This window comes from Cervus elaphus, chromosome 21, assembly GCF_910594005.1.
Source record: "Cervus elaphus chromosome 21, mCerEla1.1, whole genome shotgun sequence".
Classification (NCBI taxonomy): Eukaryota; Metazoa; Chordata; class Mammalia; order Artiodactyla; family Cervidae; genus Cervus; species Cervus elaphus.
Genome location: NC_057835.1, coordinates 7834644 through 7849982, shown reverse-complemented (window position 1 = coordinate 7849982; position 15339 = coordinate 7834644). Strand labels below are relative to the sequence as shown.

At 50.6% G+C, this 15339-nt stretch overlaps 1 protein-coding gene across 4 annotated transcripts in view; it reads right to left on the bottom strand.

The window, feature by feature from the left end:
- The window catches only part of TRAPPC9 (trafficking protein particle complex subunit 9), a 385243-nt gene extending 372589 nt beyond the window's left edge, over window positions 1–12654 (bottom strand). For 2 of the 4 annotated variants that reach the window (XM_043879178.1, XM_043879180.1), the window contains exons 1-2: window positions 12514–12654; window positions 6570–7163 (exon numbers count right to left, since the gene is read on the bottom strand). In XM_043879178.1, the coding sequence (XP_043735113.1) occupies window positions 6570–7153 (584 nt within the window). In that variant the 5' untranslated portion in view covers window positions 7154–7163; window positions 12514–12654. Of the gene's footprint in view, window positions 1–4045; window positions 5045–6569; window positions 7164–8076; window positions 8229–12513 lie in introns of those variants that run through there. The other 2 variants (XM_043879179.1, XM_043879181.1) reach the window with 2 other exon arrangements.
- Window positions 12655–15339: the final 2685 nt, after the last annotated feature.

Below are 15339 nucleotides of genomic sequence, written 5' to 3'. Positions count from 1 at the left end.
AAAACCCAATAAGCCCTAAGTCATAAAGGCCTCAAATCAATCATGGCTAAAGCAGAGCCACAGAGCTGCCGGCCTCCTCAGATAAAGGGAGACGCATCCTTTGGGGAGCACCTAACACCCATGAACACTGCCACGGAGACGCTCACACCACACGTAACACCAAGGACGACTCAACTAAAGTACACACCGTGTGATTCCCACTACTTCTGATCAGAAGGAGGAAGAAAATGTGTCTTATTGTGTGCTCTGGGTACTATTTACATGGCTCATGGTACATTCTAATCCAAAGTCCAATTTACCTGCAAAGAAACTACATATTCAAAGGGAAACCAGAGCTGCTCAATCACACTTTCCAACTAAAACCCAAAGGAACTCTGATGAAGGTAATCTCTTATTGCTTTTGGTATTATATAGTTTTACAAGCATTTGCAAAATTAAGTGACCGCTACAGCCCATGATTCTGCACTAGAATATTAGGGGCTGAAAAAGCTTAGATTACGTGCACTGTGTAAATGCAATCACATCAACACACTGACAGGCGCCCCTTTGGTGGAGCTGAAGTTGCAAAGTAGACAACTCTACACAATGCATGCTAAGTCGCTTGAGTCGTGTCCGCCTCTGGGCGACCTTGTGGACTGCAGCCTGCCAGGCTCCTCTGTCCATGGACAGCTTAATGAGAAACGCAGAGTTCTGTACTCGATTTCAGGTGCTGCACGGGCCATTAACTGACATTGCGTCTCGCCTTACGAAATTTAAACATCAATAGTTAACGTCAGTTTTCTCCATCTGAACTCTTTTATGCTAACACTGGATATGAAAACCTCACTCCACAAAGAGAGCCCCTGCAGAAGAGTTAGGACCTGCTGAGGAAAGTTGATCAAAGGAGGCCTGAACAGTTTCCACCGCACACTCAGAATGGCCGGAGGATGACTGCACATGTGCGTCCTTTGCAAGCACGTCATCACCGGGGGAGCGGGACCAACACCTGCCTCTGGAACGCAAAGTACACTGGTGCCGCCCGACCGTCAGACACGGCTGAGCTTGCAAGACAGACCTGCAGCCCGCAAGTCTGAGGCTTTCTCTGAGAGGCTCCAAACTGGTCCACCTGACCCTCCTACAACAGGGAGGTAACAGGATTAGGAGAGAGAACACACCCTGCAGGCTGAAAAGGCCTGACTCCCACTCTAGCATTCACTAGCCCTGTGATGCTGAGCTGACGGCTTCACCTCTCTGAGAATGCTCCACGCTCTGCAAAAGGCGGCTGCCACCCCCACCTCGGATGGCATCCATGTGGCGTGAATGGCATATGGGGGAGTGCCTGACATAGAACCTTGCTAGCTTCCCTCCCCCGCCCCTCTCCCCTTTTAAACTGGCATACTCCCCCTAACAAGTATCAAGCCTCCGGGACAGAAAGTCTTATTCATCTTTGTATCCACCACAGTAGAATCAAAAAAGAACTGCTTCCTCCATAGTAACTATCAGTGTTCTTAAGAGATCTGAGTTTAAGTCTATTTTGAGGGGAAAGACCATTCCAGAACTACCCAACCATCCTTCCGCATGGCAGCCCCTCCTCCCAGTGTGCATCCACTGTCCTCAGATAGCCGGTGTGAGCTGCTCATGTCCACTGGACCCACCGGGGGCTCTGCACCTCCCCAGGCCTTCCTCCCCACCTCAAGGGTGCATGTGACCCACCTTCTCCACCCCCCATGCCACTCCAGCTCCAGCTTCCTCCACCTGCTGCCAGTGCATCTTCCTAAGATGCACATCTGACCATGTCTTTCCCTTCCGACTTCTTAAGAGGCTGCCCCACCTCCCAGGCCCTAAGGGTAAATGGCAGCTGCTACTAAAACCCCAAACACTGCAGAAAGAAAGTGAAAGTCGCTCAGTTGTGTCTGACTCTTTGCGATCCCGTGGACCATAGAGTCCATGGAATTCTCCAGGCCAGAATACTGGAGTGGGTAGCCGTTCTCTCCTCCAGGGCATCTTCCCAACACAGGGATTGAACCCAGGTCTTCCGCATTGCAGGCAGATTCTTTACCAGCTGAGCCACCAGTGAAGCCCACCACACAAAACCTCCATGACCCAGGCCTTCCTCCAACCTTGTCTCAGCCCTGGACCTTCAGCCTACACCCTCTGGATGCACTCCCCCCATTCACAGTTGTAAGCACACGCTGAAGCTGACAACCCCCAGTGCATGCCTCGAGTCCAGTTCTGTCACCTGAGCCCCAGGCTCTTTGAAACCATCACTTGAATGTTGACTGGCTTCTGAAAAACACATTTACCGTTTACTCTGGAACCCAACCACCAGCAGGTACTCCCAGTTTCAGTAACAATCTCAAACTTCCATTTTAGGTAACAGCCCAGGACATGCCCAGCTGTTTGAGTCAAAACCCTGACGTCACATTTGACTTCCCCTGTTCCTCACCCGACCCCGGCGCCATCATAAGTCCTGCCGTTTCTATCTCAAAGTATATCTCAGCTCTGGTTCCAAGGGACCCGGCACAGACCCAGCCAGCTCACAGCAAGTGCGTGCTGAGTCACAGTCCTCTGAAGGGTGGTCCCTGAAGGGTGCTCCCTGAAGAGGGACGTGTTCCCTGGCACCGGCCGCCTAGGAGGGCACTTGAGTCTCCTACAGGAGGCCCAGGAAAAAGGACTCATGGTTCTCCCACGGTCTGAACTTTGAAGGGTCCGTGGTCTGGGAACCAGGTCTGTGCCCCTGGTTAGCGGGCACACCCGCCAGTGAGCAGGTGAGAGTGTAGGAGCCGAAGCAAGGCTTCGGTCACTGCCATCCCCGGGACCTGGGAGGCACAGGTAAGGCCCTGCATCCAGGGCGCCGCCCAGCCATCACAGGATCCCACCCTGCGTTTCCCAACCACACGGCCTCGACCTGTCCTTGCCACCCTTCCTTCTGTTTTGCAGCCCCCCTACCCCAGGATAAGTTGGACCCTTTCAGGAATCTGGCCTGTCTCAAGTGAGACAAAGTCAACAAAAAACGACAGTGTCCATTTGGACCAGACCCTTGAAGGAGAAACAAGGACTCCTGGCCAGCACGGCGGTTGCAGCAAAACCCTTCCCCAGGAGGTGAGATGACCAGGGCGAGAACACAACGTCCTCGATCAGCCCAGGCGTCCCCCTTCACGGCTGACCATGTGTATTGGAGGTTGACCACCAGTTAATGACATGCCCATCGGTGGTGGCCGTTAGCCTCAACAAATATACAACCAGCTATTTCTTATCAACATGGGTTAAAAGTAAAGGCTGGTGCAGGTAGGGCCTGTCCATCTGCTAAGCTAAACCACAGTCCTGGCTAAAGCAGAGAGGAAGCCATGGTCACCTGTACAGGTCCTTGTGCCCACCAGATCCAAACCAGCTAGCGATTTAAGAGAAGGACATATTTCCCTGATCCCCAAGAAAACTGCCTTATAAAGGCAAATGCCCTTTAGCAGACTAGCCTCTGCCCCTTTATGATGGAAAGTCACTGGGACGAAGTAAATGGGACGGGCAACGTGAGAGCAAAAAAAAAAACCTGGTGACTGCTCCCTCCAACAGCATCCCTCCACGGCCAGCTTTGTCCAAGGCGGGCGTGTCTTCACCGGCAACCGCTGGCCAGTAAGCACCGTCATGCATACGCAGCGACAGCCAAGAATCGCGTGCCTGGTACGTTTATTTGAAAGCCAGGGTCAAGCAAGGTGCAGCAAACTTTGTCTTCCCAAGTTAGAATATCCCAGGAAAAATCCCTCGCAGCCACTTCAATCAACTAGCATCTCACTTCCTCAAACCAAAAAATAAATAAATAAATTAACAAGGGCTCATTTGTCACCAAATGTGAGACCAAACAGGTTCCCCAAAGCAAGAAGTTGGACAGCTATCTAAGGCCAGTGGGTTATGTGCTAAAAAAGCAAAAAGAATAGAAAATAAAACAATGACCGGGATGAGACATGGATCAAGGCAGCAGTTAGGTTTCTGTTTTCTGAAGCGATCAGGCGGTGAGGAGGCAGCAAAGGGGGAATCCAGCTATTTTCAGGGCAACCCGTGCACAGCCTACCTTTTCAGACCCAATAACACACTCACAGGGCGGTATGAGAGAAAAAGAACAAAGGAAAAGAAAAGAAAGAGGAACAAGCGAAAATTAGAAACACACCGGAACAAAAACAACTTTGACAGCAAGTTCAAGAATTGACGTGGGCTGATGAGGCCAGGGGCACGTGTGGACGGTCAGTAAACGCCCCCCGCACCCTCCTACCCGTGGCACCTGGGAAGGCTGGGCCTGCGGCTGGCGGCACCGGCCGCAGAGCCTGTCCATGCAGCCAGAGCGGTTCGCACTTCAGACCAAAACTCCACCTACATTTGGACATTTCCTTCTGAGGCACAAAATGCGATCCCCTTTCAGGCTGGACTCTTTCTATCACTCCTACCAGGAGCTGCGGGAGAGACTGTGGCTGTAGGCTCTGTTCCTGGACTGCATCACTGCTTTGAAAATGAGACAAGGGACACACAGGGACTGGAGGTAAACGCTTCCGCTGAGGTTGCTGGCATCATTATCTCACCGGAGTCTACATGATGGCTGAGTGTTTATGGGGCCAGTGAGAGCCGAATGGACCCACCGGGAGGAAGGTTTCATTCGCTGCTGACTTTCCGGCTCACGGAGGCTCTGGGTAAACACCTGGGGACAGGACTGGCCACCATGAGCCAAGCACCATGGCCTGAATCGAGTTCCTCCCGCCAGACTATGAGCAGAGATTTCAAGAGGCAAAATAGGCATTCTCAACATTTCGGTCTGCAGACCTTTGGGTTCGCAACCTCAAGAAGTTGATGATCAAAAATGTCCCTTGGGGCCTCATGTGGCAAGGAGAAGGCAGCAGTCAAGAGGTCGGGGTCCCCAGCTTCAGTCGCTCATGCACGAGTCTGTCCTGCTGATGCCACAGGCGCTAAGATTTGGGGAATGCAGGGGCACGCATGGCCCCACCTTGTCAGGGACCACTACCTCGGCACAGACCCCGCCTGATACCTGGGGCTCAGCAGGAGGTGACAGGTGAGTTGAGGGGCTGGTGGGAGTGGGTCTGGTGGGTCTGGGTGGGTCTGGGTGGGTCTGGATGAGTCTGGTGGGTCTGAGTGGGTCTGGTGGGTCTGGGTGGGTCTGAGTGGGTCTGGTGGGTCTGAGTGGGTCTGAGTGGGTCTGGGTGGGTCTGGGTGGGTCTGAGTGGGTCTGGTGCGGGCAGCTCTGCCCCTCGGTGGTGCCCAGACTCCTAAACCTTGCCACCTGGGCTGCAAGGAGCAGGAGGGCAGGGCAGGCGTGGTGATCACAGGGTCATGCGAGCAGCAAGTACAGGCTGTGGATGTGACACGCCCTGCCCTTCCTGAGGCCCCACAACGTGTCCAGGTCGGGAGGGAGACCACTCCAGACCCTGCCAGGCACCAGCTCCAGGGGTGGCTCAGGGCCTCTGTGCCTCTCCCCACAGAGCAGGCCTGGACTTCTTCCCTCGAGCCTCTGACATCTTTTCTTCTAACTTATCAACAACCAGAAAGTCGGGTTCGACCTCAGTGAACTCAGGAAACCCTGAGCACCTACTCTGCAGCGGACAGGGAGGCACCCACACCACGTCCTCCGCCCTCGCCTGCGGGACCAGCACGTGAGCTCTGCAGAGGACCGGAGAGGCTCAGCGCCCCAGGCGGCAGTGATCCTGCTAGCGAGGGGACATCCCTGCTCTCTTCTATGGGAGGGTCGCGGGGAAACAGAGCAGGGGGCCAGCAGGGCCCCACAGAGCTCATCTGCGGTTCTGATGCCTGCATCACGGGGCTAACGTGAGGACTGAGCGGTCCCTGTGGCACAAAGACCATGAACACGCTGTCCTGCAGCCGTTCTGATATCCTAAGTGGGGGCCCTGGCGCCGGGGCATCTGGCAGGAGGAGGGGCCTGGCCAGGGAGGCAGGAGGCACAGGCCCACTCCAGCCCAGCAGGCTGGAGTTCTGCTGCCTCTGGGGCTCAGCACCCCATCTACACATGAAAGGGGTGAGGCTGAATAGCAGTCTTCACAACGTGCCCTGGGGCAGCGCTGTCCAATAGGAGTAAGACGCAAACCACGTGACTTAAGCTGTCCAGCTGCCACATTTAAAAACGTAAAAAACAAATACTTGCAACTGATTTTAATAATGTCCTTTGTTCGATCTCATGTATGTAAAATGTTATCATTTTGACATCCAATAAATTAAAAAAAAAACCACACTAAGATAGTCCACATTCTTCTCCCCAGACTAAGTCTCAGCACCTGTCCTGCCTTTTACCTGCAGCGCATCTTGGTTCAGCTTCCTCTACCGCCCTAGTGACAGTGGCTACCCTCTGGAGAGCCACTCCAGGGGTCCCACCTGGGGGTCTGGGCTGAAAAGGGGCAGTTAATTGTCACACGAACCCTAAAAGGATCTCCCCCATCCAAAGTCTGTTCCACTCAATTTCAGAAAGTCTGCACCCTTTCTAAAATTTAGAAAGGGCAGCACCCTTCCCCCGCCACCACTGCAGGAAACCCTCCTGCTTGCTCATCCCTTTTTGGAGCCTGGGCTCCAGGCCTACTTACCTACTGTCTGTGTCCAGCCCCACGAAGTCCTTCTTCTCGAAGGGGACGCAGAGGAGAGGGATCTTGTCCCCGGACTTGTCCGTGGCCCTGTCCAGGCGCTTGGACTCGAGCACGATGAAGAGCGACTCCACGAAGTCCTCGATGCGCTTCTCCACCGTGGCGCAGTCCTCGTAGCTGGGGTAGAAGGCCACGTCGGTGCGCGGCTGCTCCGCGATCTCCCCTTGCAGCCCGAACACGAAGAGGCGAGAGTCGTACAGCGTGGAGCCGTAGATCTCCTTCTGCACGTGGAACTTCTCGAAGGTCTGCGGCCAGTCCTTAGCTGAGAAGCAGTCAGTGATGGTGATGAGGCCCACGACCTTGCGGTGGGTCTGGAAGTCGCCCCACTCGCTGTTCTCGGGCGGGTAGTGGTGCCGGTAGCGGATGTAGAGCGCGCGCTGCGAGTCACGCACGCTGATCTGGCTCACCGACGAGATCCTCTTGTAGATCCTGAAGAAGTTCTCCTCCGAGACGATCCCCACGGGCTGGACCACCACGAGGAGAGTCTGGTGGTCCTCGGCGCACTGCATGTAGTCAGGGACACTCATGGTGAAGACCCTGCCCAGAGAGAAGACGGGGTTTTGCAGGTTGCATCCCACTCCGGGACGCTGTCATGCCGGGGTCCCCCAGCTGGAAGGCTGGGTGAGCCCCGAGCCAAGCGGTGGGGTACCGTTTGTCCTCGGGGGTTCTGCGTGCGGCTACCATAGCTCTTATCACAGCACCCTGCTCCTGGAGCAAGCTTGGAGCCCCTGCAGTTTAAAAGGAGCCTCTCAGGTTTTCTACTCCCAGACCTCACCAGACACATGTGGAGTCAGGGCTCAAGGAAGGCTGAATAAATGAAGGAAGGAAGGAAGGAAGTGCTTCCTTCAGCCTCTCAGCAGAAATAATGAAGATTCCTCAATGGAATCAGAAGACCAGGACTCTACTGCAGGCCACCTGAGCTCCTGAGCTGAAAACTAATGGGGGTAATATAAAACTTGCCTTCTAAGAAGATAGCTGGATTAAGGAAGGCTGCAAAGTGCCAAGCACAGTGTGAGACAGGAGGAACTACACGCCATTACCATCCCTCATTTTATGAACCGAGTTTCCTTGGGAGAGTTTTTATAACCTCGCTGTGCCAATTTTGTCAGATATAAAAAGAAAACAGCATCAACTATACTCCAGCAATTTTTTTTTTTTAAAGCAGAAGAAAACAATATTACCTGATTCTCAGTCCTGTTGAGGAATTCAGTTAGATAACCCATACGAAAGCATCTGGCCCACAGGAGTTAATAAATGTTTGTTAAATGAATGGACAAACAAGCAGATGAACGCTGCCACATCCACAGAGCATCATAATAGCACTGCCTGGAAATCTGAAGCCCTGTTCCACCCCGACTCCACACTAGCCATGTCAGTGACCCACACAGGCCTGTGTGCTTCTCTAAGCCCAAGTTTAATTGTGAATAAAAATGTGGATAATAAGACAAACCTCAAAGGATTAGTGAGTCAATATTCTGGTTTCAATATTGTACTGTAACTTTGCGAGATGGTTGTTCAGTCGCTAGGTCGTGTCTGACTCCTTGCAACTGCATGGACTGCAGCACGCCAAGCTTCCCTGTCCTTCACTGTCTCCCAGAGTTTGCTCAAACTCATGTCCATTAAGTCAATGATGCCATTCAACCATCTCATCCTCTGCAAGACGGTACCATTAAGGGAAATTGGGCAAAGGGTCCACAAGCTCTCTCAACATTCACACTGTTATGCAACCATCTCCAGAATGTTTTCACCTTTGCCAACTGAAGCTCTGTCCCCATTAAACACTAATTCCCATCCCTTCACCCCCAGTCCCAGTCCCACCATCTACTTTCTGCCTCTATGAGTCAGACCGCTCTAGGCACGTCAACTCAGTGGAACCACGCTATGACTGGCTCATTTCACTTAGCACAATGTCTTCAAGGTTCATCCGTGTTGTAGCATGTATCAGAATTTCCTTATTTAATGCTGAATAGTATTCCCTGGAATATTACATATATTTATGTATAAAGGTATATAACACATTTTATTTATTCATTCATTGAAGGTCACTTGGGTTGTTCCTAGCTTTGGCTACTATGAATAATAGTATTATAAATACAGACAAAACGTTTTAAGTATAAAAACCACCACATTTGCAAAGATGTAGATATAGACGTAGATGCAAAGGTAACTCCTATTTGACAGGTGGGCGTGTAGACTGGTACATCCTGGGCCCAGCAACTGCCTTGATAGAGGAGCTCTGGCATATGATGGGCAGGTTTACAGAAGCAAGAACTGGAGGAAACAAAGCTGTCCACTGTTAGCAGGATGGGTAACTAAACTGTGGTCTTTTAACACAACAGAATACTTCGAACAGTGAAAATGAACGACCTAGAGGAACAAAGATGAGTCTCAAAAACATGATGGGCAAACAAAGCAGGTTATGGATAAACACAAGCAGCACCATTCCACTTATGTAAAGTTTAACAGGCAACACTAAATAATATGTTGTTTACACATATGGTAAAATTATAAAGAAAAAGATAAATCTGGACAGTGGTTACTTGGGTGGCAAAGAGGATGCAGTTTGAAAGCAAAGCCACGGGGCCACAGAAGTAGCAGCTGTGTTCTGTCTCTTAAGCTGGATGGCAGACCCAGGGGTGCTCGTCTTGCCCTTCTTTAAACTGTACATAAACATCAAACGTTTCACAGAAGAGTTAAAAAAGGAAGAAGATCCTGTTGGGAGGGAGGTTCAAGAGGGAGGGGACATCTATACCTGTGGCTGATTCATATTAATGTATGGCAGAAACCAACACGATCTTGTAAAGCAATTATCCTTCAATTCAAAATAAATAGAATTTTCTTAAAAAGGAAGAAGATCCAACTTCAAAAAGCTTACAAGGTGGGTCTCAGCAGGTTGGCTGGTTTCGGGGCCTGGCCCCAGCCCTTCTCCTCTATCAGGAGATGATGCTGCTGATCCCAAAACACCCGGCTTCTATGAGCAAAGAAGTCGCTGCACAAAAAAGGCACGTGAGTTACAGGTGCAGATCTGCCTGAAGACAGGTGGCCTTTGGATCTCAGACAGTTTGAGGATAGGAGGTGTTCAGTTTCTCTGGTCTGAAGTAAAATGAGAAAAATACAAATAATATTTAAGTGTTCCACAAAACTAAAGTAAACTTAGTATGTGTCTTATAAATGTTAACTATTATTGTTATTTATTCTTAGATTTGGAGAAGAAAATGGCAACCCACTCCAGTATTCTTGCCTGGAGAATCCTATGAGACCCCAGGGTCGCAAAGAGTCGGACACGACTGAGCGACTAAGCACATTCTTAGGTTACGAACTTTCTCATTTTTTTGCTGTTAAAACATTCTTTTTGGGGGGAAGTGGGGGGACTTCCCTAGTGATCCAGTAGTTAAGACTCCTCGCTTCCAAGGCAGGGGGTGTAGGTCTGATCCCTGGTTACGGAACTAAGATCCCATTTGCCTCGGGCTGCAGCCAAAAAAAAAAAAAAGTTCTAATTTTTTTTTCTTTTTTTTTTCAAAATGGCCAAGCCACACGACTTTGTAGGATCTTAGTTCCCCAGCCTGAAACTGAACCTGGGCCATGGCAGTGAAAGCACTGAGCCCTAACCACTGGACCACCAAAGAACTCCCAAACATTCTTGCTTTTATAAAACAATAGTAAGAGTAGACAGCACCAGTTTTCCATCATACTATCTGGGCAAAAATAAAAACTGACAAATGTTTTCCCTGAAGGAGCTCACTATCAGCATAGTTCTTGTTCACCTTTGCCCCAGATTCAAAATATGCAACTAACACTGGAATAAATGTCTCATATAAGGTAGGAATAGGAAATTGCACTAGGCACTTTACAATCTATCATATCATATTCAGACTTCACAACAATCTAAGAAACAGCATTCCTATCTTCAACCTTATAGATAAAGAACCAGGCTCAGTAATTTTCTCAAGGTCTCCTAATCTGTAAGTGGCAAACTGGCTCCAGAGTCGATGCTTTCCCACTAGTTTCTTCAAGGGAGAAAGAATCTAATGAAATGAGCCCTGGCATTGAGCCAGCTCTGGTGTCTGAGACTCCAGTTCAGTCTAGTTGCTCCGTCGTGTCCGACTCTTTGCAACCCCTTGGACTGCAGCATGCCAGGCTTCCCTGTCCATCACCAATTAGTCTGAGACTAATCTAATATGAATATTAAAATGTTAAGAATATATTTCTTCAGGGACTTTCCTGATGGTCCAGTAGCTATGACTCTGCACTCCCAATGCAGGGAGCCTGGGTCTGATCCCTAATTGGGGAATTAGATCCCACATGCCGCAACCAAGAGCTCCACACTGTAACTCACGATCATGCTGCAAGGAAGATCAAGGATTCCACACGCGGCAACTAAGACCCAGTGCAGCCAAATAAATAAATAAATATTTATTTTAAAAAAGAATATATTTCTTCAACTTGATATTTCCTCAAAAAGTTAAACATAGAGTTACCATATAAACAGCAGATCTACTCCTAGGTATATACCAAAGAGATTTGAAAATACACGTCCACACAAAAAGTAGTACACAAACATTCATGGCAGTATTATTCGTAATAGCCAAAAAGTGGAAACAACAGAGACATCTATCACCTGATAAATGGATAAACAAAACGCAGTCTATCCATATAATAGAATACTACTCAGCCATAAACAGTACTGGCACTGCTACAACATGGGTGAACCCTGAAAACATTATGCTCAGTGAAAGAAGCCAGGCACAAAAGACCACATATTGCATGATTCTATTTACATGAAATGCCCCAAACATGCAACTCCTTGGAGACAGAGAGTAAATTTGTGGCCGTTCCGGGTGCAGGAGGGGAGACTGACAGTGGGTATGGAATTTCTATCTGAAGTGATGAAAATGGTCTGGATTAATAATGGTTGCACAACTGGGAATACACTGAAAACCACTTAAGTGTACAATTTAAATGGGTACACTTTACCGTATGTGAACACTCTCTCAATAAAGCTGTTACTTGATAAAATATTTCTTAACTATTTTTCCCTCTATTCCACTTGACAGCCCCACAATTTAAGAAAAAACCTTGCCAAGGGATCTTTAAGGATTGCAAGATGCCTGGTTCTCCAGCATCATGTCTCTAGTGCTGTTATTTCATACTAGGGAACACTAGCTGGGCCGGACTAGGAAGAGACGGTAACTACCTTCTTAAAAGTCGCCAGTTGCCTTTAAACTGGGTGGGGAGGAGCAGAGAAGAGGGAGGAGGAGGTCACAGCCTCTTGCCTTCTGCTCATTTTTAACTAACCCGAGCCTACCTTCGGCACTATGGATCCCTCTGTAAGAACAAGTGGAATCCACAGGCATCCCACCCTGACACCAGCACACTCCGCGTGGAAAGGTGTTCGCGCGGGGCAGATGGACTAGGGACGGAGACCCAGGCGGGCACCGGCTCTGCAATTCCGAGACTCGACCGAGAGAAGCTGGACTTAATTTCGGGAGCTCAACCGCAGGAGACTGTGCCTGTCGCCACCGCGCGGGATCTGAACCACTTAGAACCCAGAGGAGATGGAGGAAGAGAGGAAACCGAGAGCCGGTCCGAGCCGCGTCCGCAGACCCCCGGTCGGGGGCGGGGGCAGGGGCGGGGGCCGGGGAGGGGCCGGGGACGGCCGGCGCCCGCGGAGGGGAGGCCGGGCCGGGCCCGAGAGGCGGCAGGTGCGGGCCTGGGCGGGACGGGCGCGGGCGCGGATGGGGGGGCCGGGCCGCCGGGCCGGGGCAGGTGGCCGCGGCAGGTGCGGGCGGAGTCGAGCCCCTCCGCGGGATACACGCTGCCCGGCGCCCCCGCGCGCGCCGTGACCCACGGACAGCCCTGCCCAGGGGCACCCCCTTATTGCACTTACGCGGCCGGGGCCCCTGGGCCCGGAGCAGGCGCCAACGGCGGGAGGGGCGGCGGGGCCGGGCAGCCTCTGCGGCCGCTCCCCGGGCTCGGAGCTGGAGCTTCCGACTGGCGGCCGGGCCGGCGCCGCCCCTGCGCATGCGCGGGGCCAGTTCCGGGCCCGGAGGCCCGCGCCAGGTTTTAGGCGCGACACGGGGCCCGAGAGGGAGGGGCGGGGAGGGGCGGGGAGGGGCGGGGAGCGAGGTGGTCGGTGGGGGGCAGGGAGGGGAGGGAGACGGAAGGAGAAGGGCGGGAGGGGAGCAGCTGCGACCGGGAGAACTTTGACTCCTGGCGCCGCTCACCCAAAAGGAGGCGCCAAGTCCTGCCTCTGCGCCCCTTTCCCCGCTCTCAAGGCGCGCAGCTCAAATTTCAGCTCGAGATTGGGGCCCTTTGCAGCCCCCGCTCCTTCAAAGCCCCTACCGGATCCCGATCCCAGCGCCCGCGCGGAGCCGGGCTTCCAGTAGCTCCCGGGATCAAGCACCGGCAGGCGTGGTAGCGATGCTTAGAGCTACCTTGAGGCGAGAATAAGTTCCCCTTTAACTGTCTGGGAGACGATCTCAGGGTGCCTCCCGGGCCTGACTTAACTGCTAGGTCACACACCGGGGCTGGGCGGGGATGAGGAGGTCAGAGCCGGAGCCCGGAGCTGACCGCCCGAGGGCCGGTGCCTGGTCCCCACCCGTCCTGGGAAAACCACTCCCGACTCTAGGGGTCCCGTCAAGGGCTCGGAATGAAGTGTGGAACGGCTGTCATAGCTCCAGCACACAGCTGACTAGGTAGGGCAGAAGCCACTTAAGAACTTAAACCGTTCTAGGTTAAAAAATAAACAACACTTTAAAAGGAGTTTACATACATAGCTTGGAATGTGGATAGCATATTTGAAAAATACAAAAGAAATTATCAACAGTTGTAGGGTTGAGAGAAAAGAGGATGAGGGAGACCTTCTTTCCCTGTGTATTTTTGAGTTTGAATTTTTTACCGTATGCATGTTATTTCTTTTTCAGTTAACGAAAAAAAAAAAAAAAAAAACTGTAATGGAGAACAGGAGTAGTTCAGCCTGTACAGCAGCCGTGGAAAAACAGAGCCATCACTTACTTTACCCAAGCAAGCATTTATTGATTCTGCTGTGTGCCCAGTGCTGTTTTATGACTTATTATTTATATATTTTTTTAAAATAATAATATGCTATCCCTCATCCCTGCCCTGGGCCAGTGGGAAACCAATTGCATTTTATTGAATTGTTTTCCAAGGAGTGGAAATGAATTATAAACAGAATACATCTTCAGGGCAAAACCCATGGAGTGTATTTCCAGCACACCAGCCAGGAAGGATTTTCAACACAGGCGCCCAGAGGCTGAGAGTACGTTTCCAGGACCCTGCATAAAGCTACCCAGAGTGGCTTCTTCTTGGCCCTGAGAGCACAAGTTGACAGTTACAGAACACAGAAAACAGACCTTAAAAGAGGCCACCCTTTATTGGAGGTCTATGTGCCAGGAATAGAAATCCATGTTTAGCACACAATGTCTTCATAAGATCCAAGCAAGGTAGCTATTCTTAGCATTGAGGTCCAGAAAGAACACTACTTGGCACACAAGTGGCTGGTGCTGTTTAGGATTGGAGTCGGAGGCTGTCTGACTGTTGTCTGCGCCCTTCCCATAGTCCTCTGTTCTCATTCTATCTATAAATGGATAAGAGAAGCAGTTTGGAAAGCAAGATTGAATGCTGGCAAGAGGAAACATTGCTATTTTTGTACAGTGTTTCTGTTTTCAATGTACTCACATTAATTTTATTGTCCTAGCAAATCTGTGAGGGAGGGAGGAAACTCTTCTGCATTTTTATGAGAAAACCAAAGTTCAGAGGCTGTAAAGGCTTGCCACAGCACCCCAGCCATCAAATGGAGGTGCCTAGACTTGTTTCAGGTATATCCTGCTTCTGCAGTTATAGTCCTTACATAGTTTTAACATTTCCTGAGCATCTCCCCTGAACGTTGAGAGTTCAAAGAATACACCAAATCTGCTCTCAAGGAGTTTTAGACTCTTAAAATTTGGATTGGAAGGATCATCTGAAATCATCAAGCCCAACCTCACCAGCCGTACCAGAGCCCCTCTACAGAAGTCCTCAGTTCAGTTCAGTTGCTCAGTCATGTCCGATTATTTGCAACCCCATATACTGCAGCACGCCAGGCCTCCCTGTCCATCACCAACTCCCAGAGCTTGTTCAAACTCATGTCTATCAAATTGGTGATGCCATCCAACCATCTCATCCTCTGTCGTCCCCTTCTCCTCCTGCCTTCAATCTTTCCCAGCATCAGGGTCTTTTCCAATGAGTCAGTTCTTCGCATCAGGTGGCCAAAGTATTGGAGTTTCAGCTTCAGCATCAGTCCTTCCAATGAATATTCAGGATTGATTTCCTTTAGGATTGACTGGTTGGATCCCCTTGCAGTCCAAGGGACTCTCAAGAGTCTTCTTCAACACCACAGTTCAAAAGCTTTAATTCTTCGGTGCTCAGCTTTCTTGATGGTCCAACTCTCACATCCATACATGACTACTGGAAAAACCACAGCTTTGACTAGACGGATCTTTGTCGACAGTAATCTCTGCTTTTTAATATGCTGTCTAGGTTGGTTATAACTTTTCTTCCAAGGAGGAAACCAAGAAAATAAAGTCAGCCACTGTTTCCACTATTTCCCCAACTATTGCCATGAAGTGATGGGACCGGATGCCATGATCTTAGTTTTTTGAATGTTGAGTTTTAAGTCAACTTTTTCACTCTCCTTTATCAAGAGGCTCTTAGT